The sequence below is a fragment of the Scyliorhinus torazame genome, chromosome 2, assembly GCF_047496885.1.
Source record: "Scyliorhinus torazame isolate Kashiwa2021f chromosome 2, sScyTor2.1, whole genome shotgun sequence".
Lineage (NCBI taxonomy): Eukaryota > Metazoa > Chordata > Chondrichthyes > Carcharhiniformes > Scyliorhinidae > Scyliorhinus > Scyliorhinus torazame.
Window position 1 is genome coordinate 218,335,014 of NC_092708.1, and position 20,471 is coordinate 218,355,484.

The 20,471-nt window shown below is 51.3% G+C and overlaps 1 protein-coding gene across 6 annotated transcripts in view; it reads left to right on the plus strand.

The window, feature by feature from the left end:
- Positions 1 to 20,471, plus strand: part of c2h21orf58 (chromosome 2 C21orf58 homolog) — a 165,863-nt gene that overhangs the window by 53,685 nt on the left and 91,707 nt on the right. For all 6 annotated transcript variants that reach the window (XM_072483952.1, XM_072483938.1, XM_072483950.1 and 3 more), the window contains exon 2: positions 8,529 to 8,589. In XM_072483952.1, coding sequence (XP_072340053.1) covers positions 8,529 to 8,589 — 61 coding nt within the window. The remainder of the gene's footprint in view (positions 1 to 8,528; positions 8,590 to 20,471) is intronic.

Consider the following 20,471-nt stretch of genomic DNA (forward strand, 5'->3'; position numbering starts at 1 on the left):
AGCCCTGGATCAAGCACCGTATTGAAGTCTCCCCCCATTACCAACTTTCCCGCCTCCAGGTCCGGGATACGTCCCAACATACGCCTCATAAAATTTGCATCATCCCAGTTCGGGGCATATACGTTCACCAGAACCACCGCCTCCCCTTGCAATCTGCCACTCACCATCACATATCTACCCCCACTATCCGCCACTATGGTCTTTGCCTCAAACAGTACCTGTTTCCCCACTAAGATAGCCACCCCGCTGTTCTTCGCATCTAAACCCGAATGAAACACCTGCCCCACCCATCCTTTACGTAGTCTGACCTGGTCTATCAGTTTCAGATGCGTCTCCTGCAACATAACCACATCTGCCTTTAATTTCTTTAGGTGTGCGAGTACCCGTGCCCTTTTAATCGGCCCGTTCAGCCCTCTCACGTTCCACGTGATCAGCCGGGTTGGGGGGCTCTTTACCCCCCCCCCCCCCCTTGTCGACTAGCCATCCCCTTTTTTAACCCAGCTCCTCACCCGGTTCCCACGTACCCGTATATCCCCCCGACGGCGCCCTCCCGCCTCGACCACCCCATCCCATAGCAGCTCCCCTTCTCCTTAGCAGCAGCAACCCAGTTAACCCCCCCTCCCCCCCCCCTCCGCTAGATCCCCCTCTAGCGTAGTTGCACCCCCCATGTTGCTCCCAGAAGTCAGCGAACTCTGGCTGACCTCGGCTTCCCCCCTTGTCCTAGGCCCCCACTGTGCGAGGCCCCCTCCTTCCTGTGTCCCTGTTCCCGTCATAATTACCATAGCGCGGGAACAAAGCCCGCGTTTCCCACTTGGCCCCGCCCCTCAAGGCCGGCGCCCACAGTTCCTCATATTCCCCCCCCCCAACATGGGGAAGAGAGAAAAGTTACAGGATCGCAAAATTAACAAATTGAAAAAACCATCCCCCCCCCCTTTTTCTCGCCCCACATAATCACCCCACCACTTTGTCCCAAAAGTTCTTTCTCTCGCCAGACTATTCCAGCTTCTCTTCCACAATGAATGTCCATGCCTCTTCTGCCGTCTCAAAGTAGTGGTGCTTCCCTTGGTGTGTGACCCACAATCTCGCCGGTTGCAACATTCCAAACTGGATCTTCTTTTTGTGAAGCACCGCCTTAGCCCGATTAAAACTTGCCCAACTTCTCGCCACCTCCGCACTCCAATCCTGGTATACGCGGATCACCGCGTTCTCCCACCTACAGCTCCGAGTTTTCTTCGCCCATCTGAGGACCGTCTCTCTGTCATTATAGCGGAGAAACCTCACCACTATAGCTCGGGGTATTTCTCCAGCCTTCGGTCTTCGCGCCAGAACTCGATAAGCTCCCTCCACCTCCAAAGGGCCCGTCGGGGCCTCCGATCCCATTAGCGAGTGAAGCATCGTGCTCACATATGTCCCGACGTCCGCCCCTCTTAGATTCTTCCTCCTCGAGTTATTCTCCAGTACTTCCAACTTTTCCACACACCTTTTGTGCTGTGCCTCGTGCATCTCTGTCTTCACCACCAGGCCCTGTATTTCGCCTTCATTTTCAGCAGCCTTTGCCTTCACGACCCGAAGCTCCAGCTCTTGGGTCCTCTGCTCCTCCTTTAGCCCTTCAATCGCCTGTAATGTCGGGGCCAACACTTCCTTCTTCAACTCCTTTTTCAGCTCTTCCACACAGAGCCGCAGGAACTCTTGTTGGTCCGGGCCCCATAACAAGCGGCCACCTTCTGACGCCATCTTGCTTTGAGCTTCCCTTCCTTGCCGCTGCTCCAGAGGATCCTCCGCAATCCGGCCGCTATCCTCTCCCTTTTCCATGCGTGTCCGGGGGGATTCCCTTCTGGTTTACCGCACAGTGTTTTTGGCCGTTTAAATTGCCGTTGGGGCTCCTATTAAGAGCCCAAAAGTCCGTTCCAACAGGAGCTGCCGAAACGTGCGACTTAGCTGGTCATCGCCGCACCCGGAAGTCCACTGCCCTCAAATTTTGAGGGTCGCAGTTATCACTGGACTCGTGGTGTACCTTGTTGGCGGGAGCGGCAGCGATTCCGTCACCAGCACTCTCAGGCTTGTGCCCACACAGGACGCCATCTCCAGCCTCTTCCACGCCGCCCCCTCCCCCTCCATTACCCACTTGCGTATCATCGCCACATTGGCAACCCTGTAGTACCCACACAGATTAGGCAACGGTAGCCCTCCTCTGTCCCTGCTCCGTTCCAGGTACCCGCTTAAAAAAGGCCTTAGGGATCAGGATGAGGAGGCACTGGAATATAAAAAGGAACCTCGGGAGCACCGTCATCTTCACCGACCGTACCCTACCCGCCAGGGAGAATGACAGCATATCCCACCTTTTAAACTCCTCCTCCATCTGCTCCACCAGCCTCGTCAAGTTGAGCTTGTGTAGGGCCCCCCAGCTCCTGGCCACCTGGATCCCTAGGTACCGAAAACTCCTCCCTCTTCAGTGGAAGCTCGTCTATCCCCCTTCCCTGGTCCCCTGGGTGTATCACAAATAGCTCACTCTTCCCCATGTTGAGCTTATACCCGGAAAAGTCTCCAAACTCCCTGAGGATCTGCATCACCTGAGAAGGCTCTTGTTAATGTGGAGGGACGCGAAGCCCCCAAGCTTAGAGGCTTGGGTCAGTGACATGGCGGGTTGGAGAAGATAAAGTTTGCCTTGCGAGTGTCCTTGCAGGGTTTTGTGAGGGCCACGAAGAATCCAGCACGAGTTTTAAGGATACAAAGTATTAACATTTATTTACAATAACATATATATATATATATATATATATATATAAACAGCAGCAGCAACTTCCCTTGCTGCACACTCCTTCCTGCTGGTTCCTAAACTGGCCAGCTTTATTTATACTAGGAGTTTACTAATGGTTTCTCCGCCCCCCTCATTGGGGAAGCTCATACTCCCACAGGATTGTGGGATTGTCATTAGTCCCCAGCCAATGGTAAGTAGGCAAGTTATAACATCCCTCCCCCCCCAAAGTCCAAGGAATCCACCGAAGACCCTGGCGAAGGAGGGCGTCGGACTCGTTTTGCCGCAGGCCGGACACCATTTGCACGCGGTGCTGGATCAGGTGGCGTGTAACGAGACGGAGACCGGCGCTTCCGTGATAAACGGCGCAACGGTTGTACATCCACGGCCCGTGGACCCGAGGATTCCCCCTCTGATGCATCCTGTGTCTCCATCTCGGAGTCAGAGTCTGCTGCCTCTATCTCCATTCGGTTCTGTAACGACCTGCGCAGGCTTCGAGTGAGGCACCAGTGGATGATTGTGAGGACTACCTTCCCTTGTCTCTGGTCTCTGCGGCTGTAGAAATGAGCTCCGGGGGCGGGAAATCATTTGAGGGGATAGTCTTCTGGACCGAACGTGGTCTACATGTTTTCGCTGGAGACGACCCTGGGCTTGCACTTGGTACGATATAGGGCCCGTTTGGCGAAAGATTACACCAGGAACCCACTGGGCACCACCAGCAAAATTCCGAACAAACACTGGGTCACCGGGCGCAAACTGCCGAATCGGCCGATGCCGAGGAAATTCCTGTCCCTGCCGTTCTTGTGTGCGGCGTACTTTTGCGCCAATGTCCGGGAAAACCATACTAAGGCGGGTGCGAAGTCTCTGGCCCATTAGGAGTTCTGAGGGAGCTACCCCAGTCACCGCATGGGGGGTGGTCCTATACGTAAACCAAAAGCGAGCCAGTCTCGTGTCCATTGACCTGGAAGACTGCTTCTTTAGGCCTCTTTTGAATGACTGCACTGCGCGCTCTGCCAACCCATTTGAAGCCGGGTGGTAAGGGGCAGTGCGGATATGGCGTATGCCGTTCAACTTTGTGAACCTCGCAAACTCCTCACTCGTGAATGGAGTGCCGTTATCCGTGACGAGCACCTCGGGGAGGCCATGCGTACTAAACGACAAACGCATCTTTTCAATTGTTGCGCAGGACGTTGTGCCTAGCATCTTATGCACCTCTAGCCATTTAGACTGGGTGTCAATTAATAGAAGGAACATGGATCCTTGAAAAGGGCCTGCGAAATCTGCGTGCAAGCGCGCCCAAGGCCGCCCTGGCCTTCCCAGTGATGTAGGGGCGCGGCCGGTGGAAGCTTCTGATGCTCCCGGCAAATGGAGCAGTTTTGGGCCACCTTCTCAATGTCGGTGTCGAGGCCTGGCCACCAGACATAACTCCGGGCCAACATTTTCATTTTGGTCACACCTGGATGCCCATTGTGCAAGTCTGTTAGTATCAGCTCCTAGCCTTTTTCTGGGACAATCACACGCGTCCCCCACAAGAGGATGCCGTCTTCCACGATGAATTCTGACAGCTTGGAGGAAAATGCCCGCAACTCGCCTGGGAGCTGTCTATGCTGCCCACCATACAGGACTATGTGCCGAACCTTTGACAGGACTGGCTCCGTCTGGGTCCACTCACGGATCTGTGATGCCGTGACAGGCAAGGTGTCCATAAAATTTAGGGTTGCAACCACCTCACTGGTCGTGGGGGTCGACATGGGGCCGGTCGATAAAGGCAATCGGCTCAGTGCGTCGGCATTTGCTATCTGCGTACCTGGTTTGTGCTCCAGAGAATACTCGTATGCAGCAAGCAACAACGCCCAGCGCTGGATCCATGCAGAAGCAATGGGCGGTATTGGCTTATCCTCTCTGAAAAGTCCCAGCAGAGGCTTATGATCAGTCACGATAGTGAAATGGCGGCCTTACACGTACTGGTGGAAGCGTTTCACCGCAAAAACCACTGCCAGGCCCTCCTTCTCGATCTGCGCGTACTTTTTCTCCGCTGCAGTCAATGTGCGGGAGGCGAAAGCTATCGGTCGCTCGGTCCCATTCTCCATCTTGTGGGACGGGATGGCCCCAATACCATACGGGGATGCATCACATGTGACGAGCAAAGGCTTTCCAGGATCATAGTGGGTTAGTAACCCAGACGACGACAATTGTTGCTTTACCCGCCGGAAAGCAGTTTCTTGCGGCTGACCCCAAACCCAGGTGTGATTTTTCTTTAGCAGAAGGTGCAAAGGGGCCAGCGTAGTTGCCAGATTGGGGAGGAACTTCCCGTAATAGTTTACGAGACCGAGAAAAGAACGAAGATGCGAAGTGTCAGTCGGGGCGGGGGCCTGTTGAACTGCACGCACCTTCTCTGCGACAGGGTGCAAACCTTCGCGGTCCACCCGATAACCTAGGTAGACTACTTCCTTTGCCTGAAATACGCACTTTGTGCGACGTAAACGGGCTCCAGCCTCCGAAAGGTGTCTAAGGACAGCCTCCAGATTTTCCAAATGTTCCTGCTCCGACGTCCCTGTAATCAAAACGTCATCTAGGTAGACAGCCACACGTGGTAAACCTCTCAAAATGCCCTCCATAACACGTTGAAAAATTGCGCAGGCAGAGGATACTCCAAAGGGCAACCGTGTATATTCATACAGGCCCCGGTGTGTATTAATCGTTACATATGGTCGGGAGGCAGGGTCCAGCTCCAACTGCAGGTAGGCGTGACTCATATCTAATTTTGTGAACGAGAGTCCACCTGCAAGCTTCGCGTAGAGATCCTCTATGCGAGGCATTGGATATCGGTCGAGTCGGGAAGCCGTATTCACTAAGTTTATAGTCGCCACACAAGCAAACTGTGGCATCTGGCTTCATTACAGGTACAGTTGGTGCTGCCCAGTCAGCAAAACGGACGGGCCTGATGATACCCAAACTCTCCAAACGAGTGAGCTCCCCTTCTACCTTCTCGAGCAAGGCGTAAGGCACCGGGCGTGCCCGGAAATAGCGCGGCGTGGCTCCTGGTTCGACTTGGATACGGGCTGCGGCCCCTTTTATTTTCCCCAAACCAGGCTGGAATACATCTGGGTATCGTCCTAGCACCTCAGTCAACCCTTCAGAAACTGTTTGGAGGATGTGCTGCCATTGCAACCGCAAATGGCGCAACCAGTCCCGACCCAACAGGCTGGGCCCGTGGCCGCGCACCACGATAAGTGGGAAACGCCCCTCCTGGCGTCCATAAACAACAGGGGTCATTGCAGGAACTACAATGTCCAGTGGTTCCCCAGTGTAGGTGGCCAACCTGGCCTGTGAGTCGGTTAATGTAAGGGTCTGTATACGCTGCTTGATGCGGTCGAATGTCCTCTGGGCGATCACGGAGACCGCTGCGCCAGTGTCCAACTCCATCTCAAGCGGGTGGCCATTGACCTGTACTGTCACCTTAATGGGGGCCACACGGAGAGCTGCCACACAATGCAACTGCAGGCAGTCGTCCTCCGTCTCCACGTCCTCAGGAGTAGTCGCCGCAGGTTCATCCACATGGAAGGTACGGCCCCTGGGCTGGTCCCAGTTACGGCCCCTGGGCTGGTCCCAGTTTTGGTCGGAACGGCGGCGCCTCTGGCGCCCCCAGGACCGCCGTCCGCGACGAGGTCGGCGCCTACAAGTCTGACACGGACATGGCTCCTCATCCATTGGTTCTGGAGAAGGCTCCCTTCGGGGAGGAATGTCCGACGGCCACTGGCGTCGTTCCGGAAATTGCCTCGCCCAAGGTACCGCAGGAGTGCGGGGGGACGTTTTCGGACAGAAGGGGTTGCGCCCCAAGGCATGCACTTCTATTCCCTGTAGCTCCTGCACTCCTCATTCTGCGCTCTCTCGGGACAATACTATTTGAATGGCCTGTTGAAAAGTCAATGTTGGCTCAATTAACAACTTTCTCTGGGTGGCCGCATTGTTAATACCGCAAACCAAACGGTCGCGTAACACTTCTGACAAGGTCTCACCATAGTCACAGTACTCCGCAATCCTGCGTAGCCTGGATAGAAAATCGGCAAGGGATTCTCCAGGGGTCCTCTCAGCGGTATTAAACCGGTAACGCTGGACTATCGTGGACGGGGTTGGGTTAAAATGTTGCCCTGCTATATTCACAAGTTCATCAAACATTTTGGTGTCCGGCGCAGCTGGGTACGTAAGGCTCCTAATCACCCCAAATGTATGCGGGCCGCAGGCGGTGAGCAATATGACCACCTGGCGCTCGTTTTCGGTGATATTGTTTGCCCGTAAATAGTAACGCATCCGTTGTGTGTACTGGTTCCAGCTTTCCAGCGCAGCATCAAAAACATCCAAACATCCGTACAGAGGCATGGTATAATAGAAAACAACTTCCAACAAAAATCCAGGGAGGTGGCTTCAGCAGTGTAGACAGCTATTCACTTTAACCTTCGTCGCCAGTTTTGTGAGGGCCACGAAGAATCCAGCACGAGTTTTAAGGATACAAAGTAATAACATTTATTTACAATAACATATATATATAACAGCAGCAGCAACTTCCCTTGCTGCACACTCCTTCCTGCTGGTTCCAAACTGGCCAGCTTTATTTATACTAGGAGTTTACTAATGGTTTCTCCGCCCCCCTCATTGGGGAAGCTCATACTCCCACAGGATTGTGGGATTGTCATTAGTCCCCAGCCAATGGTAAGTAGGCAGGTTATAACACAGGGGTTCTCCAGGCGGACCGCTCCTTGACTTTCTCGAGGAACGTTAGATGGAGGTCAGCAGCAGCAGCAATCCAGAGGGCGGGGAGTGTGGGGGGGTTGATTTCATTTTATTTGTAAGGGGCAAATGCCCCACCTTGTTTGTTAAATTGTTAAGTTGTTAGAGGGTTAAGTTGTTTTTGTTGGCATATTGTTTTGTTCTCTTTGCATTATATTTTCTTTTGTGGTGGTTTGTAAAAATTATTGAAAAACTTTGAATAAAAACATTAAAAAAATAAAATAATAAATGAACGAGGTATTAGTTAAAGATGTATGAATTGCAGCATAGGTTGCTGTCAGATTCCTCCGTGTCCACTCTACAGATGCATGAGGATGAAGGTTGTTAGTATTCAGCCAAACTGTATGTTAAGAAGAAGGTATTTTCCCATTAGGAGAAATTAAAGTTTTACCTTTGTTACAGATGGAGAGGAGGGGGTGTTCAGGGAAACTGAATGTAAGAACAGGCCATTCCAACTGCTATAGGCTGCAATCAGCTATGGGTTAGGAAAGTCACCTCAGGTTTCCATAGAATCCCTACAGTGCAGAAGGAGGCCATTTGGTTCATTGAACCTGCACCAGCCCTCTGAAAGAACTACTCTACCTAGGCGCTCTCTCGTCAATCCTCATAACCCTGTGTGCATTGATCATGGACAATCCACCTCATCTGCACAATTTTGGACTTTGGGAGGAAACTGAGCACCTAGTTCTGAGTATTCCATTTCTGATTTATTATTCGGACACTCCTCCTGGGAGGCTGATGGATGATTCAAGCAAGAACAAGACTGGGTTCAGCTGCAATGTCCACCAGGATCAAAAGGCCTGGCTTACGCATGAAGTATAGGAACTTGGGAAAGGTACGGCAAGGGCTGCTGATACCCATGGAGCCCAATGCTAGCCAGGCTCAGTAGAGCAGAGGGGAGGAGGAGAAAGGAAAGGATTTTTCAAAAACTATTCCGTGTAGAAGTCTGGTCTACGAGTTGAACTTAAATTGTTTCTGATTTCAGAAACTGGAAAATGAACGAGAAAACCTGGATGACCAATCAGATACGGCAGCATCCACAGCACGTAAGTTCATGTTTGAGATATGTGAGGTGGTGTGGATGTGGTCAGAGGGGTGGGTGATATGTGAGGTGGTGTGGATGTGGTCAGAGGGGTGGTGGGTGATATGTGAGGTGGTGTGGATGTGGTCAGAGGGGTGGTGGATGATATGTGAGGTGGTGTGGATGTGGTGGTCAGAGGGGTGGTGGGTGATATGTGAGGTGGTGTGGATGTGGTGGTCAGAGGGGTGGGTGATATGTGAGGTGGTGTGGATGTGGTGGTCAGAGGGGTGGTGGGTGATATGTGAGGTGGTGTGGATGTGGTGGTCAGAGGGGTGGGTGATATGTGAGGTGGTGTGGATGTGGTGGTCAGAGGGGTGGGTGATATGTGAGGTGGTGTGGATGTGGTCAGAGGGGTGGGTGATATGTGAGGTGGTGTGGATGTGGTCAGAGGGGTGGGTGATATGTGAGGTGGTGTGGATGTGGTCAGAGGGGTGGGTGATATGTGAGGTGGTGTGGATGTGGTCAGAGGGGTGGGTGATATGTGAGGTGGTGTGGATGTGGTCAGAGGGGTGGGTGATATGTGAGGTGGTGTGGATGTGGTCAGAGGGGTGGGTGATATGTGAGGTGGTGTGGATGTGGTCAGAGGGGTGGGTGATATGTGAGGTGATGTGGATGTGGTGGTTACAGAGAGGTGATTAATTCAGGGTTTATAATTTGACTGAATGGGCTGAGCAGGACAAAGAACAAAGAAAAGTACAGCACAGGAACAGGCCCTTCTGCCCTCCAAGCCTGCGCCGACCATGCTGCCCGTCTAAACTACAATCTTCTATACTTCCGGGGTCCGTATCCCTCTATTCCCATCCTATTCATGTATTTGTCAAGTTGCCCCTTAAATGTCACTATCGTCCCTGCTTCCACCACCTCCTCCGGTAGCAAGTTCCAGGCACCCACTACCCTCTGTGTAAAAAAACTTGCCTCGTACATCTCCTCGAAACCTTGCCCCTCGCACCTTAAACCTATGCCCCCTAGTAATTGACCCCTCTACCCTGGGAAAAAGACTCTGACTGTCCACCCTGTCTATGCCCCTCATAATTTTGTAGACCTCTATCAGGTCGCCCCACAACCTCCGTCGTTCCAGTGAGAACCTCTCCTCATAGCTAATGCCCTCCATACCAGGCAACATCCTGGTAAATCTCTTCTGAACCCTCTCTAAAGCCTCCACATCCTTCTGGTTGTGTGGCGACCAGTAATACAGCTGTATGTTATAGGATGAAAGTAGCCATGAACCGCCAAACACGATTGCATCCAGAGTATCTGGTACCATGAAATCTATATTTATATTGTGGGCTATACACTGGGGAGAACAATAACATTTTTAACACCAATTAAAATCAAGGATGAGAAAAAACTATGGGCGGGATTCTCCGTCGGCCGACCCTGAAATCTGGAAAGGTGATTGGGCGGATAATCGTTTTTGACTTCAAAATCATGGTGGACGCCGGGTTCACACCAAACCGCAATTCTCCAGTGCCTTGACACCTGGTTCACTGCGTTTTACTCTGCACATACAGTAAAAACCGTTTGCATATCATTAGCAGGCCTGACTCCATATTCTCCATGGCCTCCGTGATTCTCCACCTCCACTAGGGGGAATTCCCGGCGAGGTTCACTTGTGTGTTTAAAAATTGGCAAACAGGCCCATGGCTGATGAGGGAGAGATAAGGAGGTAGGACATGGAGAGATCGACCGTGGGCTGCCTGCCCGGGAGGGGCCGTGACACCAGGGTGACCCTCCACGGGACTGGGGAAGTGTCCAGGCACAGACCACCATTGCTGTGTCCTGCAAGGCAGCCATCTTGCTGCGCATCCCACTCATCACCCACTTTGGGCAGTGGTTCTGCAGAGGGCCACCGTCCATATGGGTGCTCCACCCCACCACCCTCACACCCCACCCTCCGCCATACCATCCCCCGCCAATTTGCCGCCAACTGCTGGCGGGGCAACACGTGGCCCACTCAAGGGCAAAACCCACAGTTGCCCCGACTGGGGGCTGCTGGACGGGGTCACGGAACATACCGCTGGCAAGGGCAGTGCCAGCCAATGGTACCCCTGGCAACAGGGATGGACACCAGGGCCAGAGGCCCCCACAGTGTCGAGCAAGGGGTGCAGGGATGAGAGAAGGGGGTGGCAGCTGGGGCAGGGTCCGCAGTACCACCTAGGGCCATCATGTAGGCCGGTGGACCTGGTTGGGCACAGGGGTACACACCATGCTAACTTGTCAGCATTTCATCCCCTGCAAACAATGGGTATTGGAATACAACTAGCATTGGTGGTCTTCTTCCGAGTCGCCGCTGCCTGGAGCATGCACTGTGGCTGTACGAGCTGGAACTGCTCGAGGAAGAGGAAGCTGCTGCCCCAGGGGAACAGGAGGCAGTCGCTGAGGATGCAGAGCCGGCCGCCCAACAGGCTGAGGAGGAGGAGGACGTGTAAAGGAGACCTTGCAAGACCATGAGGCCTTGCTTGTACCGGCAGCACTTGTCATTCGAGGACATGCCGCACCAGGCATGCTGTCAAAGACTCCACTGAGCAAGGGGACAGGGCGTCATATCTGTAGGATCATGGCACACCTGGCAGCGCGGGGGAATTGGGGAGGACACTCGTTCCTGGTGGTAATAAAGGTGACGTTCACCCTGAACCTTTAAGTCGTGGGCTCCGTCCAGGCGCCGAGTGGGGACCTGTCCAGGATCTCTCCAATCAGAGCTCGGTGCACAGGTGCATCTGCGCCATCACTGAGGCCCTGTATGCCCCGTCGGCTCAATACATCAATTTCAATGTGGAACAAGCTCACCAGGATGCCCGATCAGCGGGGTTTCGCCTCCATTGCCGAGATGCCCTGGGTCCAGGAGGTGAACGATGGGATGCATGTTGCCCGTTGAGAACCTGCAGATGACAGGCTGCTTTTCACAAACCAAAAGGAATTCCACTCGATGAAGGAGTCCAACTGTGTGCAGGAGCAGGAGATGGTGCCGGCCAACACCGCGGTGGATGTGGCTGGGATCTGAGAACACCTGAAGAGCTGTCCCATCATCTGCAGCCCGTGCAAGACGCATGATTGCATTGCATGCCGGAAAAGGGGGGGGGGGGGGAGGAGAGTTGTCACACGTGCCATGGGGAACCGCAGCTTGGGGTCTCACTTCCTCGCCCGATGCCAGCCTCCGCCCTGGCGACTGCCCTTTCCACGGGCCCGCCAACCACGCCCAGGCCCTCTGCTCTGTTGCGAAATGGGGCCGCAGGTCCGGCAGTCCACTTCCAGTCTTCTCCCACTTCCAGCGGTTATGGCGGACTTCTCCTGGTCGGGAGAGGAACGGAAAACGCACAGTGTTAAACAGTCCAAGGCATGCAGTCCAGTGGGTGGGTAGCTGGTGGCTTCAGTGGCCATGGCACCCGGTCATGGCAGCCAGTATGGGTGCCGGCATGTAGTGCAGGGTGGAGGTTTGACCACCATCTGGGTTTGGGAGGGGGGGGGTAGTTGGGGGGGTTTGGGTAATGGGTGTGTGGTGCCAGGGGCACAGCGCTGCCTACTCACCCTGGCCACCCTGAGCAGGTTGTGCAGTTTTTTCAGGCACTGCAGACCTGTTTGGACGGTCCCACAGTGCTCACCACCTCTGCCACCTGCGTCCAGGCCCGGCGAATGGCGGTGGCTGGCAGCCTCCTTCCCACTGAGGGGTACAGGTTCACCCGCCTCTCCTCCATGGCGTCTAACAGGGTCTCCAGTTCCGCTTTGATGAACCTCAGAACCACTCATCTTGCTGCCATCTTGTTGACTGGGATGGTGTGTGTTGGGAGTGAAGTTTGTATATGCAGCTGCAGCTTGTCAGCCTCCTGAGTGTCAATCGCGAATCCGGCACCGTTTCTCATTAGAATCAATCGTGTTCCACATGGCGCTGGTGCTAGCCCCTTAACAGTCGCTGAATCGGTCCAGATGCTGTCATAATATCCACTCATGTATATAATGAGATGCAGTCAGGCAGTGATTGACGCACAGGATGACCAGTAAGCATACAACACAGTGCAGCCAATCACCAGACAGGACACTACCACTATAAAGCCAGAGGGCACTAGGTTTCCCGCTCTCTCGGGACCCAGCCACTGAGACAGTCAGAGTCCATGAGCTAGCACAGTGCAAACACCATGCGGTAGCTAGTAAGTCTGGTCAGGCTACTACAAGGTCACTAGTCAGTTCAGTATAGTGTCGACCCACAGCTGAATATGTATATCAGTTCTATCGTTGAATAAAACAGTGTTGGATCTTCTCCAGTGTTAGACGTCTGTTTCTAGCTTCCCTGCATCGAGTGCAGTCCACATCGAACCTACCTGCCTAACACATCAGATGCGGCGCCAGTTTTGCTGTCGCAGAAGTCCACAAACCCTGCGCTGGAGTCGACATTTAGTCTCAGTAGAATCCAGTCACATGTGTATCATTGCACTATATCTGCTGGTGGCTCATGGTATCCAGCCACATTTGTACCCTGTATTCCCATAATATTTAACTCAAATAAGAGTCATTCATGTGAATGAATGTGTCCTCATTCATGAGGGCATAGAGAGGTTAAGAAGGAATATAGATAGGTTAGTGAGGCAAACATCTGGCAAATGGATTATAATGTGGACAAATGTTAAACTGTCCATTTTGGCAGGAAGAATAAAGGAGAAGAATATTATCTAAATGGTGAGAGATTGCAGAGTTCTGAGCAGAGGAATCTAGGTGTCTTTTTGCATGAATCACAGAAGGCTAGTGTACAGATACAGCAAGTAATTAGGAAAACTAATAGAATCTTATTGTTTATTGTGAGGGGTACTGAATACAAAAGTAGGGATTTTATGCTTCAGTTTTACAGGGTATTGGTGAGACCACATCTGGAGTAGTGTGTACAGTATTGCTCTCCTTATTTAAGAAAAGATGTAAATGTGTTGGAAGCGGTTCAGGGAAGGTTTACTAGCCTGGAATGGGCAGGCTGTCTTATGAAGAAAGGTTGGAGAGGTTAGCTTTGTATCCACTCGAGTTTAGAAGAGTAAGAGGCAACTTGATTGAAAACCTTTAAGATCCTGAGGGGTATTGACAGAGTGGATGTGGGGCGGATGTTTCCTCTTGTGGGGGACTCTAGAACTGTTTAAAAATAAGGGGTCACTCATTTAAGACCGAGATAGAACATAGAACATAGAACAATACAGCGCAGTACAGGCCCTTCGGCCCACGATGTTGCACCGAAACAAAAGCCATCTAACCTACACTATGCCATTATCATCCATATGTTTATCCAATAAACTTTTAAATGCCCTCAATGTTGGCGAGTTCACTACTGTAGCAGGTAGGGCATTCCACGGCCTCACTACTCTTTGCGTAAAGAACCTACCTCTGACCTCTGTCCTATATCTATTACCCCTCAGTTTAAAGTTATGTCCCCTCGTGCCAGCCATATCCATCCGCGGGAGAAGGCTCTCACTGTCCACCCTATCCAACCCCCTGATCATTTTGTATGCCTCTATTAAGTCTCCTCTTAACCTTCTTCTCTCCAACGAAAACAACCTCAAGTCCATCAGCCTTTCCTCATAAGATTTTCCCTCCATACCAGGCAACATCCTGGTAAATCTCCTCTGCACCCGCTCCAAAGCCTCCACGTCCTTCCTATAATGCGGTGACCAGAACTGTACGCAATACTCCAAATGCGGCCGTACCAGAGTTCTGTACAGCTGCAACATGACCTCCCGACTCCGGAACTCAATCCCTCTACCAATAAAGGCCAACACTCCATAGGCCTTCTTCACAACCCTATCAACCTGGGTGGCAACTTTCAGGGATCTATGTACATGGACACCTAGATCCCTCTGCTCATCCACACTTTCAAGAACTTTACCATTAGCTAAATATTCTGCATTCCTGTTATTCCTTCCAAAGTGAATCACCTCACACTTCTCTACATTAAACTCCATTTGCCACCTCTCAGCCCAGCTCTGCAGCTTATCTATATCCCTCTGTAACCTGCTACATCCTTCCACACTATCGACAACACCACCGACTTTAGTATCGTCTGCAAATTTACTCACCCACCCTTCTGCGCCTTCCTCTAGGTCATTGATAAAAATGACAAACAGCAACGGCCCCAGAACAGATCCTTGTGGTACTCCACTTGTGACTGTACTCCATTCTGAACATTTCCCATCAACCACCACCCTCTGTCTTCTTTCAGCTAGCCAATTTCTGATCCACATCTCTAAATCACCCTCAATCCCCAGCCTCCGTATTTTTTGCAATAGCCTACCGTGGGGAACCTTATCAAACGCTTTGCTGAAATCCATATACACCACATCAACTGCTCTACCCTCGTCTACCTGTTCAGTCACCTTCTCAAAGAACTCAATAAGGTTTGTGAGGCATGACCTACCCTTCACAAAGCCATGCTGACTATCCCTGATCATATTATTCCTATCTAGATGATTATAAATCTTGTCTCTTATAATCCCCTCCAAGACTTTACCCACTACAGACGTGAGGCTCACCGGTCTATAGTTGCCGGGGTTGTCTCTGCTCCCCTTTTTGAACAAAGGGACCACATTTGCTGTCCTCCAGTCCTCTGGCACTATTCCTGTAGCCAATGATGACATAAAAATCAAAGCCAAAGGTCCAGCAATCTCTTCCCTGGCCTCCCAGAGAATCCTAGGATAAATTCCAACAGGTCCCGGGGACTTATCTATTTTCAGCCTGTCCAGAATTGCCAACACCTCTTCCCTACGTACCTCAATGCCATCTATTCTATTAGCCTGGGGCTCAGCATTCTCCTCCACAACATTATCTTTTTCCTGAGTGAATACTGACGAAAAATATTAATTTAGTATCTCGCCTATCTCTTCAGACTCCACACACAATTTCCCATCCCTGTCCTTGACTGGTCCTACTCTTTCCCTAGTCATTCGCTTATTCCTGACATACCGATAGAAAGCTTTTGGGTTTTCCTTGATCCTTCCTGCCAAATACTTCTCATGTCCCCTCCTTGCTCGTCTTAGCTCTCGCTTTAGATCCTTCCTCGCTACCTTGTAACTATCCATCGCCCCAACTGAAACTTCACACTTCATCTTCACATAGGCCTCCTTCTTCCTCTTAACAAGAGATTCCACTTCCTTGGTAAACCACGGTTCCCTCGCTCGACGCCTTCCTCCCTGTATGACCGGTACATACTTATCAAGAACACGCAGTAGCTGATCCTTGAACAAGCCCCACTTATCCAGTGTGCCCAACACTTGCAGCCTACTTCTCCACCTTATCCCGCCCAAGTCACGTCTAATGGCATCATAATTGCCCTTCCCCCAGCTATAACTCTTGCCCTGCGGTGTATACTTATCCCTTTCCATCATTAACGTAAACGTCACCGAATTGTGGTCACTGTCCCCAAAGTGCTCTCCTACCTCCAAATCCAACACCTGGCCTGGTTCATTACCCAAAACCAAATCCAACGTGGCCTCGCCTCTTGTTGGCCTGTCAACATATTGTTTCAGGAAACCCTCCTGCACACACTGTACAAAAAACGACCCATCTATTGTACTCGAACTATATCTTTTCCAGTCAATATTTGGAAAGTTAAAGTCTCCCATAATAACTACCCTGTTACTTTCGCTCATATCCAGAATCATCTTCGCCATCCTTTCCTTTACATCCCTAGAACTATTAGGAGGCCTATAAAAAACTCCCAACAGGGTGACCTCTCCTTTCCTGTTTCTAACTTCAGCCCATACTACCTCGGAAGAAGAGTCCCCATCTAGCATCCTCTCTGCCACCGTAATACTGCTCTTGACTAGCAGCTCCACACCTCCCCCTCTTTTGCCTCCTTCTCTGAGCTTACTAAAACACCTAAACCCCGGAAACTGCAACATCCATTCCTGTCCCTGCTCTATCCATGTCTCCGAAATGGCCACAACATCGAAGTCCCAGGTACCAACCCATGCTGCCAGTTCCCCTACCTTGTTTCGTATACTCCTGGCATTGAAGTAGACACACTTCAAACCACCTACCTGAACACTGGCCCCCTCCTGCGACATCAAATCTGTGCTCCTGACCTCTATACTCTCATTCTCCCTTACCCTAAAACTACAATCCAGGTTCCCATGCCCCTGCTGCATTAGTTTAAACCCCCCCAAAGAGCACTAACAAATCTCCCCCCCAGGATATTTGTGCCCCTCAGGTTCAGATGTAGACCATCCTGTCTGTAGAGGTCCCACCTTCCCCAGAAAGAGCCCCAGTTATCCAGAAATCTGAATCCCTCCCGCCTGCACCATCCCTGTAGCCACGTGTTTAAATGCTCTCTCTCCCTATTCCTCATCTCACTATCACGTGGCACGGGCAACAACCCAGAGATAACAACTCTGTTTGTTCTAGTTCTGAGCTTCCATCCTAGCTCCCTGAAAGCCTGCCTGACATCCTTGTCCCCTTTCCTACCTATGTCGTTAGTGCCAATGTGGACCACGACTTGGGGCTGCTCCCCCTCCCCCCTAAGGACCCGGAAAAACACGATCCGAGACATCACGTACCCTTGCACCTGGGAGGCAACATACCAAACGTGAGTCTCTCACGCTCCCACAAAATCTCCTATCTGTGCCCCTGACTATAGAGTCCCCAATTACTAATGCTCTGCTCCTCTCCCCCCTTCCCTTCTGAGCAACAGGGACAGACTCCGTGCCAGAGGCCCGTACCCCATGGCTTACCCCTGGTAAGCCCCCCCCCCCCACAAGTATCCAAAGCAGTATACTTGTTTCTCAGGGGAACGACCGCAGGGGATCCCTGCACTGACTGCTTTTTCCCAGTCCCTCTTACAGTTACCCACCTATCTCCAATCTTTGGTGTAACTAATTCCCTGAAGCTGCTATCTATGACCCCTTCTGCCTCCCGAATGATCCGAAGTTCTTCCAACTCCAGCTCCAGTTCCCTAACTCGGTCTTGGAGGAGCTGGAGATGGCAGCACTTCCTGCAGGTAAAATCAGCAGGGACACTAACTGCATCCCTCACCTCAAACATCCTGCAGGAGGAACATTGCACTCCCTTCCCTGCCATTCCTCTAACTTTCTACCAAGATCTGGCTAACAACTAAATTAAATTTTTATAAAAAATAATAATAATATAATAAAATATGGTACTTACCTCAGACCAATGGGTTTCCTCTCCACCAGAATGTATTGGTGAGGGTCTTCCCAGATGTCCGCGGGTCGACTTCCTGTTCCCGCCTAAAAAACTAATTTAAAAAAAAAAGAAAAATTCTCAGCTCCTGCTGAAATTGACTAACCAGCCAGCTCCACTCCCGCCGAAATCGACTGGCCTGCCCCTGCAAAGACAAGTGCTTTTAAAGGACAGACTTACCTCCCAGCAACCACTTCTGCAATGCTCCCGCTGAAACTGACTCACCAGCTGTTCTCCCGCCGAAATCGACTGGCCTGCCCCTGCAAAGACAAGTGCTTTTAAAGGTTGACTTACCTCCCAGCAGCCACTTCCGCAATGCTCCCGCTGAAACTGACTCACCAGCTGTTCTCACGCCGAAATCGACTGGCCTGCCCCTGCAAAGACAAGTGCTTTTAAAGGACAGACTTACCTCCCAGCAACCACTTCCGCAATGCTCCCGCTGAAACTGACTCACCAGCTGTTCTCCCGCCGAAATCGACTGGCCTGCCCCTGCAAAGACAAGTGCTTTTAAAGGTTGACTTACCTCCCAGCAGCCACTTCCGCAATGCTCCCGCTGAAACTGACTCACCAGCTGTTCTCCCGCCGACATCGACTGGCCTGCCCCTGCAAAGACAAGTGCTTTTAAAGGACAGACTTACCTTCCAGCAACCACTTCCGCAATGCTCCCGCTGAAACTGACTCACCAGCTGTTCTCACGCCGAAATCGACTGGCCTGCTCCTGCAAAGACAAGTGCTTTTAAAGGTTGACTTACCTCCCAGCAGCCACTTCCGCAATGCTCCTGCTGAAACTGACTCACCAGCTGTTCTCACACCGAAATCGACTGGCCTGCCCCTGCAAAGACAAGTGCTTTTAAAGGACAGACTTACCTCCCAGCAACCACTTCCGCAATGCTCCCGCTGAAACTGACTCACCAGCTGTTCTCCCGCCGAAATCGAGATGATGAGAATTTATTTCTCTTGGATTGTTACGTGTCTCTGAAACTCTACCTCGAGACGGTGGAAGAAGAACCTTGGAATATTTTAAAGACAGAGCTAGATAGATTCTTGATTATCAAGGGGGTGAATTTTCTTGTGAAATAGTTTCTAGAAATCCAGACTCGTGCTTTATTTGTAATGTTGTCAAAGACGTCTAAATGTTTATCAAAGCATCTAAATCAATAATGGCTCTACCTCTCTTATAAAGCTATTTTTATACATCTCCTCATCTGCCCCGTTAGTACTTCTGCAAATACTACTTCTGCACATGGTATAAACTCCTCTGGATTTTACCGTGCCACAAACTGCATTTTCAGCCAGAGTCAACACTAACTGTAAATTAATCATTAAGTAATTTCTGTAGCTTATCTTCCATTATCAGTTGCTCTATATAACTTTTATCCTTCAGAGATTTTTATGAATATTTTTATTGACAGTTTTCCATTTTATATTTAACCACTAGACGCAAAAAATCCCCCAAATCTAGTTCAGTGCAGAGTGATCATTATTCTGTTTTTTTAAAAACGTATTGTATTACAAACTTGTATCAAAACAGATTACAGCAAGTAAACACCTCGGGAAACATACTTCCCAACAATCAACTGTACAGTCTGTACGGATTTTCCCCCTTTTTCACCCCCCCCCCCTCCCCATCACCAACCCCCCCTGCGATGAACAGCTTCTCAAACACGGTCACAAACATCCCCCACCTTTTCTCAAACTCCCCCGCTGAGCCCCTTAACTCATACTTTATCTTCTTAATTGCAAGAAGTCTTACAGGTCACCCAACGAAGCCGCTATCCCCGGTGGCAATGCCGACTGCCACTCCAGCAAAATTCACCGCTGTGCAATCAGTGAGGCGAAGGCCACAATATCGGCCTTCCTCCTTTCCATGAGCTCCGGCTTCTCTGAAACCCCAAATATCGCCACCAAAGGGTCCGGGTCCACCTCCTCCTCCACTATCCTGGCTAAGACCACGAAGACTCCTGCCCAGAACCTTCCCACTTTTTTGCAACCCCAAAACATGTGCGTGTGATTCGCTGGCCCCCGCCCACACCTCACAAGCATCTGCTACCCCCTGAAAGAACCCACTCTTCTCGCCCGAGTCATATGCACCCTGTGCACCACCTTATACTGTATCAGGCTCATCCTTGCACAAGAGGAGGTCCCGTTTACCCTACGCAGTGCCTCACTCCATACTCCCCAATTGATCTCCCCTCCTAACTCCGCTTCCGATTTTCCTTGATCTTCACCACCCGCTCGCCTCCCTGCTCTCCCAGCCACTTAGATATATCCCCAATTTTTCCCTCCCCTTCCACATCCGGAAGCAGCAGTCGCTCCAGCAGGGTGAATCCCCTTCAGATCTAGGGAACCCCCTCCAGATCTTTCGTGCAAAGTCCCTAACCTGTAGATACCTGAACTCACTACCCGTCGGCAGCTCTACCCTCCCCCTTGGCTCCTCCAGACTGGCGAACCCTTCCTCCAAATACAAATCCCTCACTTTGACCAGTTCCACTTCCCTCCACCTCCTGTATACACTATCCATCCCCCCCCCGACTCAAACCCATGATTTTCGCACAGCGGCACCGACATCCCTTGATCCTAAAATGCCTCCTCAGCTGATTCCATATCTTCACCATGGACTGCACCACTAGGTTCCCTGAATACCTACTCGGAGCCATTGGCAATGCTGCCGTCACCATAGCCCTC